This window comes from Acomys russatus, chromosome 5 (genome assembly GCF_903995435.1).
Source record: "Acomys russatus chromosome 5, mAcoRus1.1, whole genome shotgun sequence".
Classification (NCBI taxonomy): domain Eukaryota; kingdom Metazoa; phylum Chordata; class Mammalia; order Rodentia; family Muridae; genus Acomys; species Acomys russatus.
The window spans coordinates 3,873,992-3,890,101 of record NC_067141.1 but is presented as its reverse complement, the minus strand read 5'-3'; the positions used below and the strand labels follow the sequence as shown (position 1 = coordinate 3,890,101).

The window sequence follows — 16,110 nt, the reverse complement described above, 5'->3', positions numbered from 1 at the left end:
TGGTTCTGTTGTATTTGTTTTTCTGGTTTTGCCCTTTCAGTCCTAGGGGTTGAACCTAGGGCCTTAGACATGCCAAGCTTTATTTCTGAGCTGTATTCCAGCCCTTATATTCTATTTCTAGTCACCCATAGGAGGTCAGCTGGTTCTCCTGGATCAGCTAACCGTCCCTCTGAGCTGCTGGTAGCGCCCACAGTGGGTTGTAGAGCACGTTTCCCTCTGCTTGTTCTATGTTAGGTGTTCCGTGTTGTAAGATGACAGGTTTGCTCTGCAATTTATTCTCTTCTTTTAGATTTGTGAGAATGTTTAAGAAGCCTTGGGACTAAGCTTCTGTGTTGAAGTAGCTTGAGACGGAAGCTTACAAGGCCCTGTGCTGAGTGCTGGTCCTGGCTAGGAAGGAAAAAGAAATGCAATCCTGGACAGCCTTTTACTAGAGGAGGGATGTGGCTGTTGGTGGGAGCTGTTGGAGGGATCTGGGTACCTGCACATGTTGGGGGGGGGTCTCATGCCAGGTGCTTGCCCTCAAGAGGAACCTTAGGCCTCCTGGAGTGTGGGTTTCATTAACAGGGCCTGCCACACTTCCCTGCCTGGCAAGATGACCAGTGTTGGCTGGAGGGGCTGATGCTTAGCGCGCGCACGCGCGCGCGTTTTCTCTCTCTCTCTCTCTCTCTCTCTCTCTCTCTCTCTCTCTCTCTCTCTCTCTCTCCCTCTCCCTCTCCTTCTCTCTCCTCTCCCTCTCCTTCTCTCTCCCTCTCCCCTCCCCCTCACTCACTCACTCACAGCTGCTCTGAGTGAGCTATGGTTTCAGGTCATGCTAAGGGTCCTCTCACTTTTTGGCTAAAGAGCTCTTCTCTTATGTTGGTTCAGGGCTAAGATTATACAGCCCTATATTCTACCATAGGCTTGGTGGTGGTGGTGGATGTGGTGGTGGTGGTGGTTTTGTTTTTGTTTTTTCAAGACATAGTTTCTCTTTGTAGCTCTGGCTGTTCTGGAACTTGCTCTGTACATCATGCTGGCCTCGAACTTAAGAGATCTGTCTGTCTCTGCCTCACAAGTGCTAGGATTAAAGGCATGCGCCACCACTGCTTGGCTGTCATAGAATGTTAAAAAGTCTTTTCTGATAGGTATGTAGCTCATACCTTTAGCCCCAGTATTTGGGAGGCAGAGGCAGGTGGATCTCTAAAGTTGAGGCCAGCCAGATGAACATAGTGAGTCCTAGGCCAGGGAAGTGTTCTACAGTGAGACCCTGTCTTGAAAGTCAGGGAGGGCCTCAGGTTTCTAGTTCATTTGGGCCTCTCCTGATTCCCCGAACTCTTCAGACTTTTCCTTTCCCTTAGAACTCTCCTTGTTGTTTTTAATGGATACTTCATAGGTATTACAAACAGCTTCTCAAATCACTAGTTGAACCACAAGTCCAAAAAGAACCACCTTAGATTCTAGTAATGGTGGGTTTTATATGTCTGTAAGCAGCCCTGTGAACTGTAGAGAGAAGTAGTCTCCACCTGTGACAGACAGTTCTTGGCCCTTAGGAGAGGGTGGCTGGTGAGCTGGCTCCGTGGGTAGCGTGCTTGCCGTGAGAGAGATTGTGAGGACCAGACCGCAGGTGCTAGCACTCAGGTGAAAGGCTGGGGAGTGTGAGCCTGACATGGCACCCTCAGGATAAGGTGGCTTGCCAGATTAGCCGGATCGGTAAGCTCAGGATTCAAGTGGCATCGCTACTTCAGAGTATAAGATGGAGAGCAATTGAGGACGACACCAGGCTTTTACATTTCATACCTACACCCATGCCTGTGCACCTGTGCACACATGCGCTTCCACACACTTGGGAACATGTTTACACACACCACGAACACACGCAGACACGTCAAACAAATAAGGAAGAAAGGTTTATTTTGGCTCCTGGCTCTGGAGGGTTCTGTCCATAGTTGCCTAGCTTCGTTGCTTTGGGCCTGTAGAACAGCGTTTCATGGGAAAACAAGCGAGGCCTGGTCACTTCATGGGGGAGACAGGAAAGGCCTGGATCCCCACATCTTATTCAAGGGTGTGCCCGGTGACCTCACCTCTCCAACTAGGCCTGGTGTACTAAAGGGTCACCTTCCTAATAATGGCAACCACCCTTTAGCAACTGGGTCTCTGGGCAGTTTTCTTCAGCTTTGGACTCCAGCAGTCTAGATAGCTGATAGCTGGCCATGTCGTTCAGAAAATCTAGGAGTTGTTCTAAGCACTGCAAAGAGAAAGCTGGGAAATACCTTTCTTTCCATTTGAAATTAAAGAAAGGAATGTTTGATACTGTGGTGTCGGATGTCTACGTTTCGCAGATTTAGGACCAACTTTTCTCAATCAGGCTGGCTGTAAAAACTTAAGTATGACCATTTTAGCACCTGAAGTTAAGCCTTCAGAAGGGAGTTGTTCTCAAAGCTCAGCGCGTGTGGACCTTCTGTAATGCAGGATCGTACTCCAGACACACGGAGTCAGTCTAGAGTGCTGTGTGCCCAGCCCTGGAGAAAGGCGGTGAATAAGCCTCCACAGCATGCTCTAGGCTGATGGCCACTGCCCCACACCGTGGGGTCTTGTGTTGCTGTTCAGCCTTTCTGTTTTCCTTTAGTTTTGCTGAAGTTGGCCTCTCATGTACGTTTCCTCCTGACTATTTTGTTAGAAATCCTCAGTTAAGCATTTTTAAGTTTCACGGTTTACTTTTCCTACACTTCTAATTCTGAACCTCATTTTCCCTACAGAGCTGAGAAAACAGAAGTCCTCAGTGAAGATCTGCTACAGGTAACAAAATACATTTCCCCCCCTACCCAGGGATCCTGTCCCAGGCTGCATGCAGGCTGGGTGAGTGCTCTAGCAGACCTGTGCCACCAGCCACTTCTTATTATTTATTTTGAGACAGGGCCCTGCTGCGTTTCCTAGGCTAGCCCCAAACTCACTCTGTAGCCTTTCCAAGCCTCCCATGAGCTCGAATTGCAAGTCTATGCCCCCAGTTGTCTTAAAACAGTCTCTTTAAAGACATGGAATGAAAACAAGTAATAAATCTAGTGTGGCAGTACCACTCTGGTAAAGCACCTCCGTACCATGCGTAAGCCCTGGGCTCAGACCCCAACAAGGGCAACAGTAGAAGGGACAGGCGCTGGGTGAAACAGACATGGTGAGACTTGGAGCTTGCAAGGCTGTTCACTTCTTTCCTGGGTGGAACAGAAGAACTGAATTAGCATGGGCTTTGGAGGGAAAGAGAAGCATGAGATGGGATGGCGGGAGGAAGGAGATCTGAAGCCCTCTGTCGTGTTAGTGGGGTTCAGAGGGGCAGGCCCTGCTCGCAAGGGCCAGTGTTGGGGTGAGGTGGGGTCTGCTGAGTCCCCTGGCACAGTGGCCTGGTCCCAGGTCCTGGCCAGGATTGTGCTCTGATCCACTGCTAGGATGGTGCCCCTTTTGGGACAGGCTCTGCCCGGTGCTTAGATGCCCCAGTGGCTCCAACCTAGAGCTCTGTCGTCTCTCTCTTGCTCACGCTTTTTCTCAACAATTCTGGGCTGCTTGGGTCTTGGGAGCTTAGGCTTGTAGCAACATGGCAGATCTAGTCTAAGCATTTGGTGTCGTCAGCTCAGACCCTCCTTCCTTTTCCTCTCAGGTGACTTTGGCCAGGGCCACTCTGCTCCACCTGTCAAATCTCCCTAGCTTTGGCCTTGGAGAAGACACTGTGGCCTTTATAGACTTTATCTCTGTTCACATCCACACCCACTGCAGGGGGCTCAGGGAGGGCAAGCCTTGGCTGCATGGAGTCTCTTAAGCTGCTTGTCCTGCCTGCTTGCCTTGTGGTTCCTAACCTATAGAGCAGTCTGTCTACTCAAGTGAGGTTCTAATGACCAAGAGTCTGGCCCCAGGAGACTGCCTATCAGGCACTTGCAGGTAGAATGTAGTCATTTTGGTTTCCATGGGCAGATTAGTGCTAGAAGATCTCAAACAAAGCAATGTAGTGTGTGAACTTAGCTTGGACACGTCCTTTTGATAGCATCCTGGTTTACTCACTCACTCACTGTTTGTGGTGCTGAAAATCAAACCCAGGCCTTTGCTCACGGTAGGCAAGCAGTCAGTTACTGAGCCTCGCTCTAGCCCTGCCTGCACTTTAAATCCTCTCTTGGTTATTCACAGTACCTACACCGCATGGTCCTTACGCTGTGCTGTCTAGGGAACAGCAATGAAAAGTGCACACGTGCTCTTACAAAAGGTTTTTCCCCCTTTGGATGTCTTTGGTCCATGGTTCGCTAATTGTATGGATGTTAAATGCATGGATATGGAGGGTCAGTTGATTTGGGTCTTGGTGCTGAGGATTAAGCGAAGAGCAGTCCAAGCGGTGTTCTGCCTTGAGCACATTTTTAAGTACCACACCCCAACTCCCCCTGTTATGAGCCTAGTGTTCAACGGCTGAACCATCTGTCTGGCCCAAAGCTTTTTTTTTTTTTTTTTTTCAAGGCAGATTCTAAGTTCAAGGCCCAGCCTTGGCTGTATAATCAGACCTTGTCCCAGAAAACAAAAACAAAACAAAACAAAAAACCCAAAATTTGTTAAGAAATTAGGTTCTTGACATTTCTTAGTTTCAGGCATGTACTTTAGCTTCATTTTCTTCCTGAAGCGCTGTTTGTGTCAGCTAAGCCTTAACTAGGTTTGCGTGCTGGCCTGCCCCATTAATATACGTTATCTCATTTAATTCTTGTCGTTCTGAGATGAGGCTCTTGTACCAGGAGGAAAGCCAAGGCCTGGCGGCCCTCGGGCTTAACTGCCAGTTATTGTCTGTGGGGTGTGAAAGCTTTGCCCCCTCTGGAACACAGACATTTCTTTGCTGCCTGTCATAACTGCCACCGATGTTTTCCCTCCCTCTTTTCTCCTGCTTTTACCTTGAAAGAAAAACAAAAACAAAACAAACAAAAAAACCTCAGTGGTTCCCAGTGCCAGCTCTCCTGCCAGGACAGACCCTGTGGCCTGCAGTTGAGTTAATCCCCCAGTGCCTCAGAGTGTTGGCGGTCTCTGCCCGTGATAAGGGAGTGAAGCACATGGTGGGGAGACCCGTCAGTGGAGCCTGAGAGAGGGGTTTGATTTTGCTCTATCTCCACTACAGGTCTCGGGTGACATTGCCTTCTTCTCTCACCCATCTCTTTCTGCCAGAGCTGCCTTCTGTTTTAGTGGCATGGTGTTGCCCCAGGAGGCTGTGAACCTCAGCAGACAGTCTGGAATGTATTCCCTGTTGCTTTTCTAGTACCAGGCACAGGAGAATGTTCATACTTGGTTGAGCGTAGTCACAAGTAGAGACCTTCTGATCCTGTGGCAGACACTGGCCAGGCACCTGGGGAGACCAGCAAACAAAACAGACAGGCTCCTGTTCTTGTCAAGTTGACTTGGTGATGACAAGTCTGGGGATTCCAGGGATTCGTTTGTTCTTATGGCAAATGGAGACTGTGCGTTTTCTAATGCTCTGAAATGTGGCCACTGTCAATGGGGGAGCGTGGTGCTGTGGCACGCGTCCCTGAGTCAAGGCCTGCACGTCACAGTCCTGATGACTGTGGGTACCTTTAAGAAACAATCACAAAGCAACTAGCCGTCAAAATGTATTCTGCTTTGAATGTGCTGATTTTTCATTAAAATAGGAAGCATCCCTGAGGCCTTGTCTCCATCATCATGAGTCATCAGAACACAGATTTTTGGCATTCCTTCCTATAATAAGCAGCCCTCTTTGCCATAAACAGCCATATCCCAGCAGTCTTATTTTAGGAGGCTATTCAAGATCTGTGGGTCCCAAGGCCAGTATTTCTTACTGCTGGGTGCCCAGTCTGCTGTGGGGGGCCTCATTGAAACAGAAACAAAAACCTGCCCAGAAACTAATGTGGAAAAGGCTTTATTTTGTGACACTGACCTTGTTTCAGTTCTGCTGCATGGACTTGGGGTCTGCTGCTCTGTGCTTCTGGTGTCCCTGTTGACTTGTCCCACGTGGCGGTAGCTAGGGCTTGGTTCGATTGGACCAGAGCTTTGCTGGTGCTCTGGCTAGAGAGCTGACTGCCACTAGTTGGCCTCATAGATGTAGTCACAACTGTCCCTTAGCCTGAACAGAGTCAGCTTTGGAGGACATTCAGTGTAAGGAGGCCAGCTGTGTGCTTTTCTGGAGGTGACATCTCAGGGAGAGGGGTGCTACTTGCAGCTAATAGGTAGAGGCCAGAGATACCACTGAACATGCCACAATGTACAGGACAACTTCCTGCATCCCAGGACTATCAAGGGTCAGCAGTGAGAACCGTGGTGTGGGTGACGGGGAGCTGTCCATCAACACCCAAGAGCCGAGACGTTTCACCACAGCTTGCTTTTCCCACCTCCACGCACATACCACACATGGAAGAAGCTGGGTTTCTTTGTAAGCCCTATAAAATGGCTCTTTTGTCTCTGCTTTGACAGATTGAACGGCGCCTGGACACTGTGCGGTCGATGTGCCACCATTCACATAAGCGTTTGATAGCGTGCTTCCAGGGTCAGCATGGCACCGATGCTGAGAGGAGACATGTGAGTATCAGATGTGTGTCAGTGCCACATCAAAATGGCCGTTCAGTGGCACACCACGAAACTAGGATTTGCTGCTTTGTTAGTCACCAGACGTCACAGAAGGAAGAGCCAGTATGCAAATGCCTGTGTCAGCCTTTTGAGTTTCCCACAGTTACTTACAGGTCACCTGACCACAAGGTTTTCCCTCCCTTGCACAATAATTAGGATTCTGCAGTTGTGTAAATTGAATGGACATTTGCATACGCCTATGGGTCCAGGAATGCTTACTTAGGCCTATCCCTCAGGGACAGACGGCCATTGGTTCTGTCCCCGCTGTGCCTCTTCTAGCCTGACTCCCGCCCGTGTCTCCACCCGCCTGTAGCTGCCTTGCTGGTTAGCCTTGTGGTTCTTGCTGTGTGTGTCTTTAAAATTCCTTACCCCTGCCTCATCCCTAGCTTCTCCTTAGGGTGAGACCCGGTTGTTGTGAACACCTGACCTGTTTGGACTGTCATCCTGTTTCCCTTCAGAACCACATTTCTTGCCTCCAGTTCCCATCCTTTCTGGTCAGAGTCAGTTGCCAAGATGGAAGATGCATATTCTGTGGTGCTGGTGGCATAGCTGAACCCAAGGAGGTGCCCAGAAAGCTAGCAGGAGCTCTTAAGGGGCTCTGTTGCTTGGCAGTATTGGGGTACAGTCCAAACTCTGTAGCATGGCTTAAGCTCTTTGTATTCTAGTCCCTCTAGTTCCCGTTGCGGGCCAGCCGCATCTTAGCCAGCAGTCCCTAAATATAACACTGGCCTTCACACAGCAGTGGCCTGTTGTTCCTGTTGTCTGCTTTGAGATACTGCCTGTCACACCTATTCATTAAAAACAAACCAAATTTTTATTGAATTCCCACTGTGTTTGAGTGCTAGAGATACAAGAATGCTCCTGGCCTGGTGCCTGGTGATGGATGCCACCAATAGACAATTACCAGACAACATGGTAAATAGAACATGCCTAGGATGCTATGGGAGGGCTGAGAACAGAGAGTAGAGGAAGTAGTCACGTGGGTTTCCTTAGGGCTCAGTGCCTGAACTGCAGAGAAAAGAGTTGCTGCTGCTGGCGAGAACATGCCACAAGTCGGAGCAAAGAGCTTCATCCTAGTGCATGAAATGTCGGATGATTTTATTTTCCTTTAAAACCTCAAGCCAATGTACCAGAGTCTCCGAAGGGAGACAAGAAGTGTTGCCATGACAGTGGTGAGAAAAAAACAGCAGTCCTCAGGGGAGCATATAACATGGAAGGAAACAGGTAGAGCTCCCAAGGGCACAGCGGGAGCTCCAGCGCGTGGGAAGAGAGATGAGGCATCAGCCTTCTCAGCTCCTCGAGCCTCCATGGACACAGCAGAGCATGAAGTGGGTCTTTAAACAGACAGTGGCCTGTCTGTGTGTTGGCACGTATGTCATCAATGGAGAGCTTTTCAGTCTCTCCCTGATGGTGGAAGACCTGTTCACCCCTGGGAAGCGGGTCCTTCCCTGCACTGTTCCAGTGTGGTTAGATGTCTCTTTGTTAATAAGCTCATTCGTTCAGCAGAATCTCCTTGCATATGTATCTTGGAACCAGGGTCAAGGATATAGATACAGGGATAAAAACCACAGCTGGGATCATGCATGACACTGACAAAAACAGGATCCTTGTGATTTTCCCCTCCAGAGACTCATGGAGTTCTAGAGTTGTGTAAAGTCTGCCTCTCTTGACTACTGTGTTCATCTTAGATTTCATCTCTTTTTGAGAGGAGCTCACCCACTCCGTGAATTATCCTCAGTTATGCTCAGGTCGTTCTGTTTTGAAAGCATGGCAGCATGTAGTGGTCTCCTTGTGTTACTGGGGTCCTCTGGAAGAGCAGCAAGTACTTTCAGCTGCAGAGACATCTCTCCATCTCTGTTTATAACGTCAGTTCAGAATGTACAAAAGAACGTGAGCCAGGGTGCATGCAGGCACGTCAGCCTATGCGCAGTGTCTGACTGAGTGTCCTTTTCACTGAGAAGACAGAATGACATGGTTTTGCAGAATGAAAGCATTGTGTTGCGAGCTCCATGTCATTAGAAGCATCCTCCCTGTTCCTTCCCAGGCCTCTTCTACATGCACTCCAAGATAATGCCAGCCAGTGGGACACAGATGCTGACTGTTGCTCATTGGTCCTGAGGCCTGCACTTGTGTCCTCTGCGAGGCTCCAGGCCAGCCACTTCACCTCTGGGGCTGAGTTCTCTGTCAGACGGTCCATTTCATGCTTTAAAACACAACAAAACGTGTTTAGATATTTTATATATTTAAAGCTGAGTTTTAAGACTATAGCAAAATCAAGACCCAGTTTAAGAATGTTCTATCCAGACTAGAGAGATGGCTCAGAGGTTAAGAGTACCATCTGCTCTTCTAGAGGTCCTGAGTTCAATTCCCAGCAACCACATGGTGTCTCACAACCATCTATAATGTGATCTGGTGCCCTCTTCTGGCTTGCAAGTGTACATGCAGGCAGAATACTGTATTCATAATAAATAAAAAAATCTTTTAAGGGGGGGCGGTGCTGGAGAGATGGCTCAGTGGTTAAGAGCACTGCCTGCTCTTCCAAAAGACCTGGGTTCAATCCCCAGCACCCACCTGGCAGCTCATAACTGTCTGTAACTCTGGTTCCAAGGGATATGTACATAAAATAAAACTAAAATAAAAATACTTAAAAAAAAGAATGTTCTACCTAAACTTTTACATTTGAGCATTTTATTATATTTACTTATGATGATATTTAGAGAGCAAAGTCTCTTAATGAAACACAGTGTGAAACTCTGGAATCCAGGGCTGGGGCTCTAGCTCAGCTGGTAAACTGCTGGGCTGGCATTCATGAGGCCCTGGTGTCAGTCCTCAGCACCACACAGACTTAGTGTGGCAGTACCTGCTGTAGTTTTAGCACTCTGGGGTGTGAAGATGGAAATCAGACGTTTAAAGTTATCCTTGGCTACACGGCGAGTTCAAGGCCAGCTCTAGGTAGGTGAGACTCTGTCTCAAGAACAAGCAAGGGCTGGCAAGATGGCTCAGCTGGTAAAGGTGCTTGCTGTCGTGTGTGATGACCTGGGCTGAATTCCGGAAGCCTACATAGTAGAAGGAGAGAACTGACTTCCACAAGTTGCCCTCTGGCTTCCACATTTGCATTGGTACAGGTGCAACCCCCCAACACACACACAGTAAATGAATTGTTTTTAATTAAAAATTAAAACACAATATGAAATCCAAAATGCTCTGAAATCAGAATCTTTATGAGTGCAGACTTTGGACCATTACACGTTTTTGATTTTCAAGTTAGGGATGTTCAGACAGTAAAGACAGTGGACATATTCCAAAGTCTAAAAATCTGAACCACTTGTGGTCCCAAGGTTTCAGATAAGCCTACTGAGCCTCTGTTCACCTGATTAATTAGTAACAGCAACAGCAGCAGCTGCTGAGCCCCTGGGGAACACACGCCATGTGGGGACAGCCCCTTGTGCCGGGCATACCCCATATGCAGGGCACTCCTTCCCCATGTGCCGGGCATACCCCATATGCAGGGCACTCCTTCCCTCTATGCCAGGCATACCCCATGTGTGAGGCACACTCTGTGTGCTGAGCAAGCCCCATATAAAAGGCACTTGAAGTTAATTTAGTTAAAGGACAGCCACAGGGACAACCCTCTTCCTTGTGCAGATTGCCTGGAGGGCAAGGGTACCCAGAGTGACCTGAAGTAGACCAGTGAGAATGGCTGTGAAACTACAGATAAAAACTCACCTGTCTTTGCCTTGCAGAAAAAGCTTCCTCTGACAGCTTTTGCCCAGAACATGCAGGAGGCCTCAGCCCAGCTAGAAGAGTCTCTCTTGGGGTAAGAGTTGTGCTTTTGGAGAACCCTTAGCCTGGAGCTGGTAGGTGGGCAGCCACCATGGGAATTGGGAGCACTACAGTGGGGGCTTTTCCATCAGAGGAGCAGCTTTGACCTTGGGGAGAGCTACCTCAGAGCTGGGATACTGGGGATGACCTCACTAGGAGCTTGGATGGAAAAGGAGCCATGCACAGGGGTCAGCGTGTGTTCCAGTGCTTGCACTTGAGCTTGTGCACTTCCCCATGTCAGTGCAGGCTCAAGAGTTAGACTGTCCTTCAGAGTCACGGACTGTAAGTGTGGCTGCCAAAACATGGAAGGTGGTGATCTGAATTACGTGGCTTATGTGGTGGTTATTTTAACTCCAATATTATACCTAGTTTATTTTCTCTTAAAAAAAATATTTTTTAATTGACACATACATAATTTTATATTTATGGATCTAAGGTGGTATGATATATAATTATTATATCTGGGTAATTGGAGTACTTATTACCACACATAAACACACACATAAACTCACACATGCACATTCTAAGTCGTTTCTCCCAGTCTTTTGAAATCTCTTTGCCTCCTTGTACCAATGTCATTTTCCTCGCACCAGTGCTGCTGTGTACAAGCCCATTGCTGAATGCTCTCTAAGTATTGGCTCACTTGGCCTTAAAAGTACCTAGGAAGTAGGCAGAACTGATGCTTCCGTTTTATGGATGAGGGACACTGGCAAGAGAAAGGGTAAGGAGACTGCCTGAGACCCCACAGCCGCAGAGAACAAAGCCATCATTCAAACTATTCTCCCCTCACACTCCACCCATTCTGCTGCAAAAGAACTTCCCAGAGAGTCGGACGGCCTTGGTGCAGAAGTGCAAGAGGGTGCACTGAGCCAGTGGAGTTACACATTCTCACATGCGTTTGGGGTCACACCCGCTGTGTGGTTAAGGAAAATGAAAAGGAAGCATGGTGTTCGAGTAGCGCAGTCTCACGGCCCACAGATGTTGGTCAGCCCCCCATCTGCAGCCGAGGACTTCGTGTGGTGCTGGGGAGGAGCCCACATCTGGACTTTGTAAGCTGGAGGCCCAGTGTTTGTGTTAACTCTAGAGGAAGTAGTGCTAAGGCTAGACTCACTCACACAAAACCACATATAGTGAGTGACTTTTGCATATGTTCAATTTTTCAGAGCATTTTGAGAACACTCTTCACCTAACTTGAGAACCTAATTCTTTTAAGTTGTGACTTCCCTGCTCACATTTGTCTCTACCCACATTAAGTACATGCCAGAGCGAGTCCTTCCCTCCTTTCCTTGAGCCTTCCCAGGCAGGAACCTAGTGCCTCTCATACCCCTCGGCAGGAACCGCGTCAGGGAACCACCTTTCCGTCTCCATCCATCTCATTTTAGAAGCCCAAACCCGGACCTACATTGTAGGTGATAACCCACATGCATAGCATTGTAAAGGCTCTGTGGGGTAGTGCTCTGCTATGTTCCTGTCACAGCAGGGTGCAGCCACGTGACAGCCTGGTACCGGGTTTTAATGAGTGCGTGGTTGTTGTTGGGTCTCTTGTCCCTAAAGGAAGATGCTGGAGACCTGTGGGGACGCTGAGAATCAGCTGGCTCTTGAGCTCTCACAGCACGAAGTTTTTGTCGAGAAGGAGATTATGGACCCTCTCTACAGCATAGCAGAGGTGGGTGCTTGTGCTGCCCGGCCCGGCAGGGACCAGGTGCTAAATGGTTAGTGTGGACCTTTGAGAAGTAAGGGAAGTTAGCGTCTAAAAGAAAACCTTGTAAATAGCAAACTGCTCTTGGAAGAGTTGAGCTAAAAATCCCCAGGTCCATCTGTGTGGTTTATTTTTCCTCCTTCCTTCCAGGTGGAGATTCCCAACATCCAAAAGCAGAGGAAACAGCTGGCTAGATTGGTGCTGGACTGGGATTCAGTCAGAGCGAGGTAAGGTTACATGCTGTGGAAGTAGTGATAAATGCAGCAGAGTTCTGTGCTGTGATCAGCACACAGGCCTCACAAAGGCAGACACCGAGTCACTAAGCAGATCACAGCCCGTGCACACCTCCTCTAAGCCTGTTTCCTAGTAGCACGGCAGTGCAGATGTTGTTAAAACATCCTGAACTAAGTGAGCCACCAAAGAAAGGAAGCAGAAAAAAGCACTATGAAAACTAGATAAATGTATTAATAGGAGAACAGTTGGAGGCTGACAGTTCTAAGACTGGAGTTGAGGGATAATGGATCCAGTATCCTAACAGCTTATGAGAACCTCACCAAGTCCTCCACGGTCAGGAAATGGAAGGTCTCACAGAACCCTGGAGAACCAGGGCCGCAAGCTGTTGACGCAATTGTGAACTGCAGTGGTGGGGCCTGCATGGTTTACACTCTTTATTCTGTAGTGTGTGGGAGCAGAAGCAGAAGAACCTACAGCCCAGAACTTTCTCTTAGTATGTCACAGTGGCCAGCAAACCCCTATAAAGGGCCAGGTAGGGAATATGTTTAACTTGTACCCCAGATTTGCTCGTTGTAACGGGCACCGCTCTCCTATCACAGCACAAAGCAGCTGTGGGTCAGTGGTGAGCACTTGCAGAGAACCCTGGACTCCATTCCCAGCACTGCAGAGATAAGCGAGTTCATAAAACAAGAGCGCCGTGGGCTGTGAAACCCTAGACACAAACCCAGTCCTGGTCGGCCTCCCGGTCCTCGTGGCCCTGCAGGAGTGAGAGGATCTCTGCCAGCAGAGCCCCTCCTGGGAGAGCAGCTCCTGCCCTGGAGTCCATGGCTGTGGGCTGCTGCTGCAGTTCTTTCATATCTCAGACACCACCCAAGGCATCGGCGCCCACTTAGCGGGTGTGGATGAGAAAGAAAAAAATGTCAGCCCCTTAGATGTATCAACCAGTGGTTCAGTGTGTCTGCTCTAAGGAATGATAAAAGGTACAGTTGTCTAGTCGGAGCGTCACTTACCGCATCCGGGTGTGGCACTCATTTGTTTCCCCACCATTCCCTCTCCATTTCCTGCTCTTTATTTTCAGCAGTTATTTCTGGCTTCTCACTTAGTGCAGAGGTCCCTGCTGCCATCTGGAAAGGCCGGGGTGGAGCTGGTGGAAGCACTCTCTGCCTCTGTGGAGAGAACGGTTTGACAGACAGACAGGCTGGGACCCACACATGCTGACTGTGTGATTTACTCCTAGAGGTAGCAGGTGGCAGGACTAGTCCTGCTCTGTCCTTGTCATGTATACATAAGTGTCTAGATCCCTGCATGACAGCCAGACCACAGAATATGCCCCACTACATGCATTTTTGCTCAGGAGAAAAAATGTCTTCTGGTTAATTGGTGAGGTTGTGTGTGTCCCTCGTTGTGCTTGTCTAAATAAAATGCAGATGTTTATCTGTCAGGGCATCAACATCTCAAACACGTGCCCGAGGATATCCAATTCTGATTCTTAGCTTACACCCATAGTCATACAGCTTAGTAACTGAATCAAGTATTGGAGACACTGCAGTGGGTGTGTGCCTTATCTGCCTTCACTTGTTCTATGGCTCTGCTCTCCTTGAAGGAAGATGCTATCTAATGCAGTGAGTACCTGTGGTCCACGCACTGCAAACGACTGTGCCTATCCCTATCCCATGGTTTTGCTTTTGTTGTTTTGAGGCAAGGTCTCACATATGGCTCTGGCTGTCCTGGAACTCACTATGTAAATCAGGCTAGCCTCAAACTCACAGAGATCTACCCGCCTCTGTCTCCTGAGTGCCGGGATTGAAGGTGCGTGCCGCCATGCACAGCTGCTTGGCCCCTCCTGTACTCTCTGTCCCAGTTCTGCAAGGTCAGCAGTGTTTCCCAGCGTCACCTAACAGGTGAGACTAGGCAGAGCTTAGACCTCAAGTCACACAGCTTCATGAGCTGGAACTGCCTTTGAGACAGCAGCACGCTTCAAGTTCTGTGCTCTTCTCAAACTCTGCACTGGCTGTTCTGCTTCTGGGGACTTAGGAAGCTTTCTGCACCATAGTGGGAACTGGGAGGCAGGTAACTATGGCATCTGCGGGCCAGGGCAGCAGACTGGGGAGCTTAGTAAGTTGCTAGTGTGGGTTGTCATGAAGTGTCTGCATAGTACCTATGTTTAAACTTTCAGTGAGACCAGACATGTCTGTATTCAAACAGAGTTAAAGCATATTTGAAAACCAAAAATAATGCTACGGATTCATTATTCTCATCTGCCCCTCTGCTATTACTATGAGTTTCTGAAATGCTTTCATAGCTCCAGGCTAAAATTCTAGCTTTTACTGCTAAAAGCAATCACAGGGCTCAAATGGTAGAAAGGTGTATCATAAGATGTCCTCAAGAGCAGGCACTTGTTCTCGGGATACAGGGAACATTCTAGATCAAACCAGGAGGAGGGTGCTTCATGGCAAGGATTCCATTATTGGGCCCTGTAGAAAAGAGAGGTTCCATAGATTGTGTTCCAGCAGTAGTGCTTGTGTGACGCACGATCTGCCTGGCTATGCCACCCCCAGCACTACCGGAGGCCTGCCCTGTGGCGAAGCTTTTGCCTGCTTCTATTCTAGAGGTTAAACATTAGCAGAAGGCTTCCTGGGACTCAGCTCCCATCCAGGGAGTCAGGCTGCAGGAAGGGTCTCTCCTTAGTCCTGCCTCCTGGTTGAGTTTGCACAGCTCCTTCTCAGTCTGTCTCTTCCCTTGTTTTGCAGGTGGAACCAAGCACACAAGTCTTCAGGAACCAACTTTCAGGGGCTTCCATCTAAAATAGATACCCTAAAGGAAGAGATGGATGAAGCTGGGAATAAAGTCGAACAGTGCAAGGTATGGGAATCCCTTACCAGGGTAGACCTTAGCCACCTGCTGTTTTCTCTATAATGGGTAAAAAGTCGTGTTGTAAATTCTTCAGTGTTTTATCTACTTCATATCAGAATTCTGTGAATTATATTGAAGTGTAGTTTCTATTTTTTTTTATTACTGTACATTATTTTATAATTTAAAAAAACCCCACAGTTTCAAAAATCCAAATGGGGTCTAGAGAAATGGCTCAGTGATTAAAGAGTGCATAGTCCTCTTACAGAGGAGCCGGGTTCAGTTCCTAGCATCCACATGGGGTGGCTCACAGCCACCTGAACTGGAGCTCTAGGGAATCTAGCTCCCTCTTCTGGCCTCTGCAGACGCCTGTACTCAAATGCTCATCCCCATACATGACGTATTCACATGCAGACACCTAATATAACTAAAATAAATCTTAAAAATGCAAGTGGGATGTTTAACAATAACTTGACTGGGCTTATTTTAAATAACCATTTGAAAGAGTGGAAAGAAAATAAATACAATAGAAAGTTACAATTAATTTGACATAACAGTATAAAGACAGAGCAGTATAGTAGTATAGGTTTTCTAATGCAGATAAGACATCTATTGTATAGTAAATTGGTCATACTTACTTTAGTAAGGGAAGGGTTTTGTTGTTTTTGTTGGTTTGGTTTGGTTTGGTTTTTGAGACAGGGTTTTACTGTATAGCCCTGGCTGTCCTAGAACTCACTAGGATCTCTGGCTGGCCTTCGAACTCACAGAGATCTGTGCCTGCCTATTAATCTCAAATGCTAGTATTAAAGGTGTGCATCACCGTGCCAGACAAGAAGGACTTTTTAAAAAATGTCTACAACACTTGGTTTATAAATTCCACACTGATTATATGATTAAGTGATATGATTCTCTAACCTTAT

General features: G+C 48.0%; 1 protein-coding gene across 1 annotated transcript in view; it reads left to right on the top strand.

The window, feature by feature from the left end:
• Arhgap17 (Rho GTPase activating protein 17) overlaps window positions 1-16,110 on the top strand; it is an 86,274-nt gene that overhangs the window by 33,450 nt on the left and 36,714 nt on the right. Inside the window, exons 2-7 of the mRNA XM_051145192.1 lie at window positions 2,733-2,772; window positions 6,433-6,537; window positions 10,329-10,402; window positions 11,962-12,073; window positions 12,257-12,333; window positions 15,091-15,202. Of these exons, the coding sequence (XP_051001149.1) occupies window positions 2,733-2,772; window positions 6,433-6,537; window positions 10,329-10,402; window positions 11,962-12,073; window positions 12,257-12,333; window positions 15,091-15,202 (520 nt within the window). The remainder of the gene's footprint in view (window positions 1-2,732; window positions 2,773-6,432; window positions 6,538-10,328; window positions 10,403-11,961; window positions 12,074-12,256; window positions 12,334-15,090; window positions 15,203-16,110) is intronic.